We start from the raw sequence: 15,664 nt of genomic DNA, 5'->3' as shown, positions 1-15,664 counted from the left end.
CATGAGCTTTCAACATTTGATCAAAGAACTTTCGGAGGGAAGTGAAGTGACCAATAATTTGGCTCATACATGAAGATGGAGAATTGGGAGGAAACTGGAGTAACACTGCATGTAATTTTATGCACCGAAGTAGTAAGTTAGCTGTATAATCATGCGTGTTTAGTTTGTCTCGCGGTGAACAAAAAGCCTCTCGAGCTAAAACTAACTCCGAGTTGAGCATAACATTGTCAGAAGCTTTTAACGTAATGAACATTGATAAAAGATTTAACTGAGCATATCTTCCTTCTCGCACTAGAACTTTCTTCCTGCAAGCCACTGATAGGGGCATACGTTATAAATTACAACTATACTGGCGCTCTACCGGACTATAATAACTCTACATACGAACAACCTAAATTAACCCAAAATGACACCAGTAATGTTTCACCAGTGGGATTGCTGAGTTCCTCGAATATTACTGCTCAACTGCTCCGTCACTTATCTTGCACTATATGATCATGTCCTCTTTATGCTGTCTCCATGGACTGACACAAATCCCTCAGTAGCAAGAGTGGCGACGGCATTCCTCAGCTGAATCAAAGATTTATTTGCCAATAAAATTAGTACATCCAAATCAAATGAACACGAATATGCATTTTGAGCTCTTAATTCAGCTAAGTTACAACCAACGTGAATGGAGACCAAAGAATTTTACCGAAATAAGAGAACTGGAAACCGAGAAAGGTAATGCCCCTTGGAAGAAAAGATGGTTTACTTACATCAGTAAGGTGAACTTCACCCACTGGACTCTGCTTTTTAAGCTCATCCAACAACTACAAGACCAATCATACCATGTTAGAGTTCATCTACTGTTTACACTAGGATTATTAGCTAGAGTGTAACATGGGTAAAGAAGGGTGACCGAAGAACAAGTGGATAAACCTACCTCCATCAAGCGCATAGAGGGCCCGCCCAGTTGCATCTTCTCCATTATTATGGCACGGGTTGCTGATGCAATCATGTCCCTTCTCATCCTTTCGCTCGCCGAAACCCCAGTCGTAATGAGATCCATGTCAATGGTCCCTTAAAAAAAATAGATTATCATAGTATCCTGTCAGTTTTGGTGCACACATTCAGCAAAAATAGAATCGAAGTAAGACAAGTAGAGAATTACCAGTCGAGTGGTCTGTGGCGGACTGTTGCATTGCAACTTCCAGAAGCCTAAATGCTTCCATTACATCATGCTTTTCAACCTGCAGCATCATATGCCCATCTCATAATGCGATCACGACGTTTTGTTGTAATTACAATATCTGGAAGACTGGTGGGAAAACAGTTCATTGGCAACAATTCTAGCATTTACTAACCCATTCTGAGAACCGAATCCGAGCAAGAGCTTCACTAAGACGTATCACACTTTCAATTTGCCTAGGAGTTGCTGTTATCACCTGTTCATAAAGAGAGAAGCATCATGAGCCATCAGACTTCGAGTTAATTTCCAACGCTACCAATGAGGGAGGTTAACTTATGCAATACAAAAATGATATCTGACAAATAATGAATCAAAAGGAAATCTATCTTTAAACCTGTCTTTTTGGAACTTCAAAACCACATTCTCCGAATTCAGACTCTATATATGCTGTCGAAAGAGAAATTATTATGTGAGAAATAGGAAGCATGTCTACCTTCTTACTGCTGCCAGGGAAGTTTCCTCTCCGTCTCATTTCGACGTATCCCCGAGTCAACTCTTCAGCAGCTTCATCAGATATCTTTGGATGAATATTTTTCCGGGCATAGCTCACGTATGAAGTCAAAGTATGAAGGTCCAGCACATCCTGCTGGGCGCTCTGCAGGTGGACAAATAAAATTAATTCATTTGCAAAGATATTACCATTAATTAACTCCATAAAAAGAGGGAGAGGGGGGGGGGGGGGGGGGGGGGGGGGGGGGGGGGGGTGGGGGCGAAGGGGGAGGGGGTTGGTGTGGGGGAAGAATTGCACAACTTCAAAAGATACCTCACCTCAGGATTCTCAAAATGCAGCGCAACGATATGCTTGGCAAGACGCCTATCAGTCTGCTCATTGGGCTTATCGAGAATTAAGTAGATCAAATCAAACCTGAGAAAGCAATAAATCAAGAAGCATATGTGGCCCGTAAATTTCTAAAGCTTCTAAAAGTACAAGAATACTCCAAAACATTTTATTAAGGCGTAGGAACATATGCCCTGCCCTGTAGTGTCCGTTTGGAACTTCTTGTTGCTTGCATTACTTTGATATGCTGCTTTTGTTAAAAAGGAGACCATTGCATTACCTGGATAATAAGGTAGGAGGAAGGTGAATATTGTCGATCACAGATAAGCGTGGATTATATCGGGAACCGCTTGGATTTGCACAAGCCAATACTGAAGTCCTAGCATTAAGGGTTGCAATGATTCCTGCCTTCGCTATGGAAACAGTTTGCTGCTCCATCACCTGGAAGAGTACCAATGCATTTTAAAGGAATTTTGCCACGACGGTGTACTTACAAAGAATAATAGTAATTAGAGGTTTCAAATGCTTTATATAAATGGCTTTTTTAATATTTTCTTTTGGCCAAGTTTTTTCTACAATCAGGCGCATAGCATTATACTGCATTTGTTATCATGAACTTTACTGATATCAACCAATCAAAACTTCATAATTTCACACAGTAAACAAACTTCCAGAGAATATTGCACTCTATAGTTCCTAATTGATACTTGTCCTGTGTTTTAAAGGTGAAACAAAGGAATGTTATAACAAAAGGTAATTTCAATTAAGAAGCATAATCTCAGGAGTTATTTTATCCCGATTTAGTTTGTATTTATGTGAAAAAAGAGTACTATAAAGCAACATCAAATCTCTAGTTGCTGTTTACAGCGGTATCATGCGCAATTTAGTATCAAAAGATAAGTTAGCTGACCTCATGCAACATGCTCCTCGCACTGTCTGACATTTTATCAAACTCGTCTATACAACAGATACCTTTGTCACTCAACACTAAGGCTCCACTTTCAAGAACCTGTGAACGATTGCTGCAAGTCAGAATCTGCTCGTTGTAGACATGATTCCAATAAATGCAGCACAAAATTAAAGATGTAAGAACCTACCGTTTCCCCTGTTTCAGGATCTTTGCTAACATAAGCAGTTAAACCAACAGCAGAGCTTCCCTTCCCACTGGTGTAAATGCCACGAGGAGATAGCTTGTGTATGTACTGTAGCAGTTGTGATTTGCTAGTTCCAGGATCACCAACAAGAAGAATGTTGATGTCTCCACGGAAGCTAGCACCAGATGGTAACGTCAACGCATTTCCTCCAAAAAGCTAAGAGACAGAATACTAATTCATCAGCATTTGCACAAAATATAAGGATACTGCTTTACCTAGAAATATCTTGAACACAAGAAGGGATTACTCCTACTGCAGTACCTGGCAAAGGAGTCCTTTCTTCACATCTTCCAGCTCCCAGATGTTAGGTGCCATGGATCTTGTTAATCTGTCATATATATCTGGTTGTTCAGATAGCTTTTTCAACTGCTCCACCTGCAACATAAACAACCAAGTAGACAAAAGAGGGGTTTTAAGGAAATGGAAAAACTCCTTGGCTATAAAAGAAATAACATGAGGATATACCATATGCTCATCAAAAGGAGCATCTTCTTCTATTGAATTGGCCAGCATTCTTGAATTGTTGGTCTTCTTAATATGGAGACAATCAATGTAAGTCTGCATTGAATTAAATATATGCTATTAGATTTTCGCCATGATGTCGTTATTGGTGAAAAGGAGTGATGAGAAGGAACTTGCCTTAAATAACGATTTTACAGTTCTGTGTATTGGTGAAACTCTGACACTCATTGCCCTGTAAATACCAGTAACCTATAAAAAGGAAAGCACGATTCATGAGTGAGATTAAAGAAGAAAAGGCCGAATAGATGGCTACAAATTATGTCTTCATGACATTCACTAACCTCAACTCTATCACCAGGTTTTCCAGCATCTACCAACTTGTCATGCATTAGCAAGCTGACTGTATGTGGTGTTCCTCCTTCAGGGATTTCATCTGGTGTCTCCTGGAGCCTCACAATCTGCTTATCTGCAAAGCTGGTTCAACAAAAGAACAGGGTATTCTCATAAACAGAATAATAGTTGGCTACTAGAAACTAACATAAATAGCAAAAGCTTCAACACTTTGTGGACTTAACATACATCAATGCAGCGCAGGTTGTTCGGGGTCAGGAATTGTGATTAGGAGTCACTTTGAACTAAGTGGCTTGTTCATGAGCACTCTCAAACATAACACGTTTGTCCAATCAAGATGTATAAATTGGACTCCAAAATCCAAATTTTCATGTCCCAAATGAAGTCAGATAACTTCGCAGGCACTTCCAACCAAAACAGGGCGGCCACTGCATTTGAAAATTCTCCATACCACCTAAATAAGATTGAGTTAAAGTGATATGTTACCTGCATCTATTATGAACAAGACTCATGGAATTCTTGGCAGCACACTCATCCTTCAAACATCTAGTCGGTTCGAGAATTTTTCCTGTCAAACAATAGATAATGAATAACTGAACAAGAATAACATTTAAACTGAAAAATCAGTGTCACTCATAAGGCAGTTACCTCTTTCCACGCGAACTGGATCAGAATAAAATCCACAGACTAGACATCTGAAGACAGCTTCCCTTATCTCAGGAATTATTGGACTACACCGGATGATCATTCCTTTCAACGACACCATCTTCTCGATATCTAGCCATTCACAAGTTTTGATTAGTCCCAACAATAGCATGTAATGAGGAATAAACTTTGTTGCAATTCCATATCAGAAATAAAACGTCTAACATCATTGCAAAAGCTGTCCTCAATTGAACTAGTTCATCTAGCTCTACATTCTCAATTCAAATTCTGAAAATGGTTATATCCATGCATTGACTATACACGGACTCCCATTTCAGAACTATTCTGAGTAAGAGCACCTGAAACACGACGAAACAAGAAGATTGCCATAGCAACGTTCAATAAGCAGGCTCCTGTTGTTAACCGACTCATTACATTATACCAAGCAGAAACACATCAACAAATTTTGTCTCTCGAACTATGAATGAAGTACTAACCTGAGGGGTTAAGATTCCTCATTGAAGTAGAGGTTTTGAGATTAAAAACTCTCGCTTGTATATGCTTCTCAAAGTATGGGTCCCTGCTGCTAGCTATATCCATCAGAACAATCTCGAAGATCGCCAGAACCTCAAGCGGATACCGAACCATCTTATTGTACAGGTCCGGATCATAGCTAAAGATATCCATCGCATCGACATCAATCCACTCCCTCACCATCTCCAAGACCCTGTCCAACTCCTTCATATACTTCCCTTCTTCAATGGAATCGGGCTCTGTGGGCTGCTCCCTGAAATTCTTAAGAAACCTAAGAATCGCAGCGTTGACGTCCTGGACGCTGATGTTGGTGCCCCACACGAACATCTGCTCAGCAGCATCATCGCCGCCGTACTCCGATGACGCTGGCGCGTCGCCGTCCGTGGAGGAGGGGGTAGCCGCAGCACGACGGTGGGAGCGGGAGGGCGTTGGGGAGGCCTCCGAGGAAGTGGCGTGGCGCGACTGGTTGTGAGGCGGAGTGGCAAAAGCCGAGGCCGAGGGAGTGGACGACTGGCGACGGCGTCGGCGGCGGCGGTCCCCAGGGGAGGAGAGAGTGTTGGCAATTGGGCTGGAGAGCGACTCGTCGGGAGACGAAGCACCTGAGAAGGAATTGATACCATGAAATTAGGCCAATTGAGAGAGAGAGAGAGAGAGAGAGAGAGAGAGTTACCATTGTGGAAGTTGTGGGGAGAAGAGTCGGACGCCATTGAAGAAGGAGGAGACTGACGGAGTGGAGATCGGGGGAGAGAGAGGAAATGCGGCAAAGGGAGAAGGAAGCGGGTTGAGGAGAGTATACTGTGTGCTTTTGGCGGGAAAAGGATGGAGGATTGGCGCCAGATTGATACTGGGCTTTTCTTCGTTCATGGGCCTCACATTGGGCTCGAGTAATGGGCCTAATATTGGGCCTATGCGTCCATTGGTGGTTAATATGTATTGATCTCTTAAAACAGTCTCTTAGGTATGTTTATCTCGAAGTATTCACAACATTTTCTAATTATATCTATTAGACCATATTGAATCGAATCTATCTGTTATCACTTTATTGGAAAAAGAGTATAGTTTGTAACATTCACTTTTCCAAAACACCCTATATTAAATATTTCTGATAAATAACCATTAAAGTAGAATTACAGTGATATTTTCTCTTCACCACTTTCCCACCCTTTCCTCGTACGCAATTTTTGGTTCGACAGAGAGAATTAGGTCTCTTAAAACCGTGTTTAAGTTACCAGCTTGCGTGAAATGAGGGACTAAAGATTTGAGAAATACATAGAACTTTATAAAGAAAAGCCAGAGCCTAATTGTGATAAATACTCGGTAATAGGTCTAAGCCTCCACAGGATCCTTTAAGCAGCTAGTAAAGCAACCTACGGTCATGTAGTAAGGCTGCGACATGCATTGGCAGGAGCTTCGGATTGGGATAAGCATTGTCCTTCACAGAGAGATGTGGAAAGGGACAAATCGTCGAGACCAAAGCTTGATTTAACTGATGGGCAACTAACTCATACAGAGATGTGCCTAACGTTACTTTCATAATGTTTCTGGTTCCAATAACTCAATTTTACAACGTATACTATCTTCAGGCTCCCAAGAAATCCTCGTGCAAGGAGCAGTATAGACATCTCATGGAAAGAACAACATTATTATTCAACAAGAATGTTCGAAAAATCTAGCCCAGCCAGGATCATTTCACAGCTAAAGACATAAAAGCAGAAAATTTTTAATTATTTGAACTAGCAGAGGATGTTGGCCTGCAAATGCCAACAACCGGCAGGGGAAAAAGGACCCAACTCATCATCAAAGGATTCAATTAAGCAACGCAAACCAGCCATCAATGGCAAGTCCGTCAAATTTGCATAATCATGCAAGTTCTGCCCAGCTTACGACCATCATCTAGGCAACAACAAAGGGCCCTCAGACTATTCTTTACCTATAGACAACTAAGAATTTAGCAAAGTACAAAAATCCAAAACAAGTCTGATTATTACATTGAAAATCATAATCATAATCATCACTAGGTAAACAAAAACAAAATGAAAGATAGAGATAGAGAGAGAGAGAGAGAGAGTGTAGTGACCAAGTAAAAGTAGTTGGCAGATGCAAACAAATATCATTGTAAAAACTCGACCCTTGAAAAGTATCCCTGACCTTCCGACTTGCTAGCTAATCCGAATGCAGCAACAGTTAACAGTGCTGTTTGCCCCATGTTGCAAACTCGTCGACAGGTTGAAATTTGAAAAATCGTCTCCTCATGTAGCTTCAATAAGAAAGATCACCGGATCTGTGAAGGAGAGCAGAGAAGTCCTGAAGCATCTGCTCCAACAACAGCAAGATCACAAACAGTGCAGAGCTTTCCTTCCTGTGCTGGCACGAACCGTGAGCTGCAGTATGGACAGGTGGTGTACTTCTGGCCCTGATAGATTGGCACATAGGTGGCTCCACAGACCACAAAAGGGTTCCTGTAGTCATAGTTCAGCTCAGAGATGTCCGTGTTGTTCCTCTCTGAAGCCTGCAGGACTTGCCTTGCTGTCTTGGCCTGGTTTTCGTTAGCGGGATTCGATTCCAGTAGCCTCCGAGCAAAGTTACCTGCAGTGGCAAGGTTCTTGGCCTTGAAGCAGACAGTCATGGCATTAAGCAATGCAAGCCTCTGATGGGCCAGTTGGAGGTTCAAGTGGGTGAAGTAGGCAGCGAGCTCCTGCTGTCGAACTGGGTTATCCTTCATCTCCCTCCTCTTCAGCTCCATCTGAAGGCCCAAGACATACTCCTTGACTATAATGATCAGCTCCTTAACTTCGTCCACTTCCCTCCTTGATTCCACCACAATCAAGGGGATTGTTTGGAGGATGCTGGTGAAGAGGCGAAGGGCCTCAGAGAACTTCCCCGCAGTTGTGGCGCGATAACCAGCTCTGAGCTTCTCTTCCAGCTGAGAGAAGTTGCAGACAAGGGCTGGGGGCCCCCTCACGTTAGGACTATTAGACTCGCTCCAGCCACGTTCCACAGCAAGTGACAGCACAGGAGCCGAGGAGAAAGCTCTTAAGTAGCTGTGGCTACCAGTGTGGAGATCAAGAAACAAGGACCTCAGAGGAGCAAAGTTTTGTATCCCAAGTTGGCGGCTCAGTAACCTCATCGCAGTATCAAAGTTGCCAGCAGCTGCATGCTCGCCAGCAAGAGATGATTTCTGGATCCAAATCTGGCTGACAGGCATTCCAGGAGTAGGGGCGACAAAGACAGCGGAGCGAGCATTGGTGGAAGCCCTAGGAGTCTCAACCTCAGGGGGAAGCTCCAGATCCTCAAGGTCCCAACCCCCTTCCTCCTCGTTTTCTTCTTCACCAACTTCTCCGTCCTCGAGAATAGCTGTCACGTCTCCATTCTCGATTCCATTGACATCAACCATGTCCAACTCCTCACCCCAGTCACCTTCAGCACCCTCCTCTTCTTCTTCCACACCCTTTCCAGCAGTATCCAGCCCACCCTCAAATATGCCTCTCATGACTCTCAACAAGGGCCAGTCACCACCACACATGACTGGGCTCGGGGGAACCAGGAGAGAAGGTTGCTTACCCTCCGGCAAAGATGGGACATTCTCTCCCAGCTCACCTGCTAGCCTTTCAACAACATCTTCGAGCCCGTGTACAGAAGCAGTTATATAAGCAAGGGGCAAGTGGCCTGCATTCTCCAAGATCTTGACGCGCTCACGAACATCGCCCAAATAGAGAGCATTGTGAAATTGACCCATAACATCGTTCTTGACTTCTGCAATTTTAAGCATCTTGGTCAACTTGTCCATGTTCCCTGTGATGAGATAAAGGAAGGACAGCCTCTCAAAGTTCTTGGTCCTCTGGTAAGCATACTCCACGATTCCTGCATTGCCTTGGCGGAGAGCCTCAACACCCAATCTATACCAATGATCCTTCTCATCAATCTCCTTGGCTGAAGCGACTGCAATTTGAATATTCCCACTCTCCAGAGCCAAATTGAACCTTGTCCTCTCATCCTTCACAAAGTGAAGAGCAACTTCAGGGAAACCCTTTTGCTGCAAATATGCAATCATAGCCTGCCCACAAAGCTGCGAGTTCCTTATCATACTCATGACATGATCATATCTTTTCTTCAGCAGAGACAACTTGAACATGTATTCAGTTGCATCAATGATTATGACCCTGTTCTTTCCATCACGATCCAGGCAGAAGATGGAATTTCCTGAAACCTTCGTGATGTATATAGGCACGTCAAGGGTTCTGATTATTCCACTGTCACCGTTAGGTAGGCAGTACTTGATGTGGTTCAATGTGGTGTAAATGAAAACACCATTTTCATCCCAGGCTCCACTTTTTACACGGATCGTCTCATGAAGAGTACATTGGTGGACAAGCTTCTTGCTGGCAATAATGATTGCATGTTTGCTGAGCAGGGCAACACTCTCCATGTCATTTGACCACACAATATACTTGACAAACGGAGTCTGTAGATCACCCAGAACCAGCCTCTGCTGCAGATCAAATATGTAAACCCTGTCCTCAGACCTGCATAGCAAGTTACCAGTTCCAGCATAGAATATAGCATCTGCAGGAAAAGGAAGCAGACCCTTCTTCACTATCTCATTTTTTAGATTCTTGACCAACACCTGGTTGCTACTTCTGTCAAGCACAGCGAACCTATTCCGAGCGACAAAAACAGCAGACCCTCCACTACCTCTCTTTGCATCCGGAACGCTGTCTCCCCGACCAATGCTATCTTTAGGTATGACATAAAGCTCATAAGAGCCTCCATCCAGATCAGAGCAAATAAGAACCGCATTTTCTGTTGGACTATAAGAGAGAGTCCTTGGGCTTTGATTGAGGCTAGTAGATCCAGGGCGTCTGATTGGAATAACCTGCGTGTCTTTCTGACTGGAAAATTCATAGAATCGCAAGAATCGATCTTTTGTGTAAAACAAAGCATCGCCACTGACTGCAAAGGCAGGTCTCTCTCTCTCCAGCTTGAAGACTATCATGCCACTGTCATGACCAGCTGCCAAAAGATTCATCTCTGGGTGTGCAGCAAGGATCCAGAAACGGTCATGCTCTCTGCGGAAGGTTTGAATTCCAGTTCTCTTTGTTGCATCCCACACACGGATACTCTTGTCCTCTGAATTGGACACAATTATGTCTTGCTTAGCATGAAACATGACACATGAAACGTTATTCATGTGCCCTCTAAGAGTGTCTACCTCCCAAGCCTTGGTATCTGGAGGAAAAGTGGAATTGAGAGCATTAGCAAATGAGAAAAACTGCAAAAAGTTTCAGATATTATGCTCCATAGATATGTAACTCAGCATGAACAGAAAATATGCTGAACAGAAAATAAACGTGTCATATTATAGAATTCCTATTATGAAAGTCAACACCATAATCCACCTTCCATGGAGTAGCAACATTATGATATTTAGAAATAAATCAGGTTTTAACTTTCTATATTGGTCAAAGAAAACAAAGTGTGATAAAGAATTACCGTTCATGCGCCACAATTTCACTTGGCGGTCATCTGCCCCAGAGACAATCAGGGGAAGGGTAGGGTGAAACGCAGCCCAGTTTACACCACGGTCATGACCTTCCAATACATACTTGACAACAGCATCGACACCGCCAAAAAGATCTGTATTCATCTGACTCAAACGTAACATATCATCACCAGGAGATGCTGTCTTCTTCTTCAAGGCACTAATATCCCAGACACGAACAGTTTGATCAAGGGATGCCGACACAACAAGATCCTCTTTCGGGTGAAATGAGGCACACATAACATAGTGATTGTGACCTGTCAAGACAGATATGCACGTACGAGACTGCCAGTTCCATATACGGATAGTCTGATCATCACTCGCACTGACAATCCATGGGTGCTCGTGGTGGAATTGCACGGTACGGATATAATCAAGGTGTCCCAGAAGGGTGAACAGACACCTGCATGTTTTATAGTTCCATACTTTGATCTTGTAATCATCTCCTGCAAAGGCAAGAAGGTTCAGTGATCTGTGGATCACAGACGACTTGCTAAAGAGCATCATATACTGTAAACAGAGTTCAACATATAATCAGAAGAGAAGCACAGTCTACAAATGGATATTTCTATTCCACTGAAAGTCATGCATGAGCTGAAAAATGCAAAGTCTCGCCACAGTAAACTCCCACAGATCTAACTAAATAAAAATGAACCTTGGACGGAAAAAAAATCCGGAAAATAAGAATTTGGCAAGTCCAATTCATCATAATTTAGGTCAACTGACTTCATTTGAACCAGAAAATCGTCCAGCCAACCATTTTCGCAAACATTTGCAGAAAATGATTGGGATAAAAAACTCTTCCTAAGATGCAAAAAAAAAGCCTCAGACAATGTAAAAGCCTCACCATCCACAGGTATTATTTGATCTCCTTGATCCAAGGACAGAAAATCACATTACTTTACAGGTTGGAATCTTGATAGTTTTCCATCTATAGTCCATAACTAAGCGCATGTCGTGCTCATTTTGTCATCAATAGATTCATCTTACCAGCCAACAACCAGCTCACACTTCCAGACAGGAGAAAATAACATTTAGCTTAAATTTTGCATCCTTGCATTGCATCAAACAAAATACAAAGAGCTGAGAATTTCCAGAAAGACTTCTCAGACAAGGTTACATACATATAAGAGAGCAAAAACAAGTACCTCCTGAGACAAAAAGTGGCTGAGATTTGTGGAAATGTACACCACGGACAGGCCCATCGTGCTCATCGAACCTATCGATCAGTGTGCCCATCCGGTAATCCCACAGCTGGATCACACCACTGTGGAGAGATGCGAGGATCCATGGCCTTTTACTGTGGAAACTCAGTCCCTTAACTCTGTTACTTTTCGTCTCGAACTTCGTCAGCATTTTCCCCAATCACTGGCACTCTACAACTGCAATCGAGCCAATTGAATCCAAAATCACTTCCCAATTGCCAGCATCAAATCCACAGAATATCACACCGATCCAAAACAAATCCCAAAAGATCAAGCGCCACTGTCCACTTCTGTAAATGCAGAGAAATGAAAAAACACGCTCAACAGAGCTCTCCTCGATACACTTTGAAATTCCGATTAGATCAAGGAGCCGCAATTTCACATAATCAAATTCCTCAAATCCGGAATCAAACACATCCGGCGGATCAGTGGAGCTTCATCACCTACCACCTAATTAAACCTCAAGCGCACACAGTCGAGTAAGAAGCATCCGCTACCGACAGAAACCTAGCTCATGAAATCGAAATACGATCCAGCGCATAAACAAGCATTCAATTCGAAGCTCGGATTCGCACACGAGCGCGGAGACCTTACCTCAGATCTGATCAGTACGCGGCGAGATCAAGCACGATTCACTGCGGCATCTACAATCCCCGCCACCACGGGATGCCTGCTCGTCCAGCAGCTCGTCGAACGGGGAAACTACACGAGACAGAGAGAGAGAGAGAGATGGAGAGAGATCCAGCACTGTGAGCGAGCTAGAGAGAGAGAGAGAGAGAGAGAGAGAGCCGGGGGGAGGAGAGAGCCGGGGGTTATCAGTTCTCTCTTTAGATCTAGAGAGCCTCGTTATAGAGAGAGAGTGGCCTGTTAGTTTTTTGGGAGGAGAGAGGACATGAAGAAGGGAATACTGTGATTCCCGGGGGGCAAAATGGACATTTGGGCCCCCGTCGTTGTTGCCTCGTCCCGTCGGGATTGATTTGCTTATTAAAAAAAAGTCAATAGCATTTTACTCCGCGTGTAAGTGGCAACGGTGGCCGTTGGATGTGGAACGGACGGTTGGGATCGTCTCAGTGGTGTCATCTGGGCAATTTGAATACATTTTCCTTCTTCCTTTCCGCGAGATCGAAATCTTGGACATAACTTGAAGATTGGGCAAATTGCACATTGAAGTCTGAAATTTCATGTTTTGGCCACTCTGCACCTGAAATTTTGCGTATTTACTAAACCAACACCCAACAATAATAATTTCCATGATTGAACGCGACGAGTGCTCGAAAGTTTACACGGTGCCAATTAACTCTTTAGTTTTCGATATCTTATCATTTGCAATTTTTATTATGCTATTATAAATTTGGTAGGAAAATTGCCAATTGAGCATACGAGTATGTTTAGTGTCCTGTCATTTTTCTAATGAAAATCTTAGGTGGCGTTTTAGTAATGGAGTGAAATACGATATGATTTGATTTCAAATTTTTATAAATTAAAAATTGACCCATAATTTTTTTATTTGTTTTCAAAAACAGCCCCACCTCTCTCTCGCTCTCCCCACTCAACTCCCTCTCTCTGCTGTTCTTCGTCTTCCCCAAGGCCGTCCACTCTCGATCCATCCACAACAGATGGGTCATGGGCACGGTTTGAAGCCTTGTTGCTTCAATTGAAGCATCGTCGGCTCCATCAGGAGCGGCGGGAGCAGCAGAAGCCCCAGCAAAGGCATCCACAACAGCGGCGGGCTGGGGAGGGGGAGGACGGGGACGCGGAGGGACGACCTTGGGGACGGCGACTCGGACGGTGGCTGTCGAGGACTCCCGAACCCTAATCCCAAAGGGACCCCTGAGGAAGTGCTCGAGGGTGGAGACTTGGTAGAGGAAATCGTCCTTGGAGGCATCGGTCTGGAGTGTGCGAGGAAACCCTGGCGAGCAATGGCAGATTCGGCGGCTGCAAAAAAAAAAGCGAGACGGAGAAGGAAATTGAGAGGGAGAGAGGGAGCGTAGCGGAGCAGTGTCACCGGAGACATCTGCTGCATTCGAGCAGAGGAACCTCTAGGGAGTGGGAGGAAGATTAACAATGCGGTGATGGAAAGGAGGAAGATGAACAGTGCGGTGATGGAGAGGAGAGAGGGGGCTGGGGCATGTTTCTGAAAATAAAAAAATTATGGGCTATTATTAAATTTAAAAAATTTGTAATGAAATGAAATCATTACATTATAAGCAAATTCTATAATGAAACGACAAATTATCATCCATAGTGAAATGCTAATTTTTTTCTAGTTCTTAATATTAAAGATAAAAAATTAGCACTTTTAATATTAAAGGCAAGAATTATAAATTTTTAAATAGCGTCACAAATTCAATGAGTCACATGTAAAGTGCAATAAAAATTATTGAAGGGTCGCTTATGTATCGATGACATAACGTTGACGCATATTTAAATTAAAATCATGCAAATAACATGTCGCAAATGTGTCCGGCTTATATTATACTGCTTTTTTTTAAAACAATTTTTATGATCCAACTTAGTTTGTCGCGATCAATCTCCCAAGTTGTGATAATGGCTAGTATCAAGTCACAATTGCCTCTATTTTTTTCCTAGATTTTCTCATCCTTTAATTTGCAAATTTGAGTTTTGAGGTTTCCGATGTAGATCGGAATTACCCCAGTACCTAGGGCTCAACCTCTCTTTCTCGAATAGATTCACGAGTTTCCTTTTATGTTTTAATATTAATTTTAATTGTTTTATTTTTTAAATAAAAAATAACATTGTATTTCAAAAATGCCATGTGAACATTTTTATGGAAAATCTAGTATAACTATAAGAAACAACATGTTTAATGTAAAAGCAAGATTGAACGGACCAAAAAACAAAAAGAACTAGGTTGAAAGAAGTAACAACAAAAGATTAAGGATAAAACTTTTTTCTCTAATTTAAAAGCTTGATAAAATAATGGAAATAGAAAAATAATCAAGAGCCTTGGATGAAAAAAAATCAAGAAAAAATACTCAAAGAAAAGAATTCAAAATTTAGAACGATAAAAAAAAACTAAAACAGAAAGAGCGACCAAACTTTACTAGTACATCTGGTTTTAGAGTTAAAGTAACTTTGATTTTGATTGTGAAAAAGTATAAATAATTGTATAGTGTGTTGAATTAAAGTTTAAATTAAAATTTTTTACTTGGGAATTATGTGTTTTTATTGTATAGTGTGTTGAGTTAAAGTTAAAATTTTTGTGATTTTAACTGCGAAACCAAACGGAGTGTACAAGACCAAACCTATAGTATCCAAAAAGCATCTCCAACCTTTTGCCTAAAAATAAATAAATAAAAGCAAAAACAAAAAAGAAAAGAAAAAGGTCGATGTCTTTCCATTTTCCATGCTCAAATTACATTTAGCTCCCTATAGATTCCCTTCTCGACCACTTTACCCTGTAAAATCCTGAAAGTACTTATTTTTCAAGTATTCGATGAATATTACTCAGCCACTTGACGGTATAATACCAATCAAAGCGCTTGAAAGTGAAAAACGAACCCCACAACGGGCCTATTGAGTCTCACTTATAAGCATATGATTGGTTGTTACCATCCATTATAATATTCAACCAATATTTTTCCAAGTATCTATTTGCAGTTTGCACCCAACAAATTCAAGTTTGGATCTATTTCTGCGTCGAGTTCACATGGCGGCTGTCCTGGTTGACATCATCTAATATCTCGATTGAGAACGATCAACAAAAGAAGTCAGCAAATGTCTTTCCCATGAATTAGACAAATC

At 42.1% G+C, this 15,664-nt stretch overlaps 2 protein-coding genes across 3 annotated transcripts; both read right to left on the bottom strand.

The window, feature by feature from the left end:
• Positions 1-190: 190 nt before the first annotated feature.
• On the bottom strand, positions 191-5,948 carry LOC116205748 (DNA replication licensing factor MCM4). The gene is made up of 18 exons (XM_031538398.1): positions 5,826-5,948; positions 5,119-5,754; positions 4,625-4,753; positions 4,463-4,544; positions 3,967-4,099; positions 3,803-3,874; positions 3,629-3,721; positions 3,425-3,538; positions 3,107-3,319; positions 2,920-3,018; positions 2,290-2,450; positions 2,000-2,096; positions 1,665-1,826; positions 1,347-1,427; positions 1,154-1,232; positions 926-1,062; positions 759-812; positions 191-570 (listed from the first exon to the last, which is right to left on the bottom strand). Exons 1-18 carry the CDS (start codon positions 5,860-5,862, stop codon positions 496-498), a joined length of 2,454 nt encoding a protein of 817 aa, XP_031394258.1. The 5' UTR covers positions 5,863-5,948; the 3' UTR covers positions 191-495.
• A 903-nt stretch (positions 5,949-6,851) lies between these two features.
• Positions 6,852-12,779, bottom strand: LOC116206058 (coatomer subunit alpha-2). Of its 2 annotated transcripts, none has more exons than XM_031538798.1 (4): positions 12,494-12,779; positions 11,843-12,189; positions 10,646-11,140; positions 6,852-10,381 (listed from the first exon to the last, which is right to left on the bottom strand). In XM_031538798.1, exons 2-4 carry the CDS (start codon positions 12,048-12,050, stop codon positions 7,428-7,430), a joined length of 3,657 nt encoding a protein of 1,218 aa, XP_031394658.1. In that variant the 5' UTR covers positions 12,051-12,189; positions 12,494-12,779; the 3' UTR covers positions 6,852-7,427. The 2 variants fall into 2 exon arrangements, with proteins under 2 accessions (XP_031394658.1, XP_031394657.1); XM_031538797.1 differs by having other exon boundaries at positions 11,843-12,076; positions 12,494-12,778.
• Between the last annotated feature and the right edge of the window lie 2,885 nt (positions 12,780-15,664).

Source organism: Punica granatum, chromosome 4, assembly GCF_007655135.1.
Source record: "Punica granatum isolate Tunisia-2019 chromosome 4, ASM765513v2, whole genome shotgun sequence".
Taxonomy (NCBI): domain Eukaryota; kingdom Viridiplantae; phylum Streptophyta; class Magnoliopsida; order Myrtales; family Lythraceae; genus Punica; species Punica granatum.
Note: the sequence above shows the minus strand (reverse complement) of the source record. Positions and strands in the feature narration are given on the sequence as shown.

What these genes read in the sequence shown, in the direction of transcription:
- LOC116206058 (XM_031538798.1), bottom strand. Translation starts at nt 12,050, where the DNA reads ATGCTGACGAAGTTCGAGACGAAAAGTAACAGAGTTAAGGGACTGAGT. An exon ending in GCCACTTTTTGTCTCAGGAG is followed by an intron (nt 11,141 to 11,842) that starts GTACTTGTTTTT and finishes TTGCCTTTGCAG; the next exon opens with GAGATGATTACAAGATCAAA. An exon ending in GAAATTGTGGCGCATGAACG is followed by an intron (nt 10,382 to 10,645) that starts GTAATTCTTTAT and finishes CTTTTCCTCCAG; the next exon opens with ATACCAAGGCTTGGGAGGTA.
- LOC116205748 (XM_031538398.1), bottom strand. Translation starts at nt 5,862, where the DNA reads ATGGCGTCCGACTCTTCTCCCCACAACTTCCACAATG. An exon ending in CTGTAAAATCGTTATTTAAG is followed by an intron (nt 3,722 to 3,802) that starts GCAAGTTCCTTC and finishes AATTCAATGCAG; the next exon opens with ACTTACATTGATTGTCTCCA. An exon ending in ATCCTGAAACAGGGGAAACG is followed by an intron (nt 3,019 to 3,106) that starts GTAGGTTCTTAC and finishes AATCGTTCACAG; the next exon opens with GTTCTTGAAAGTGGAGCCTT.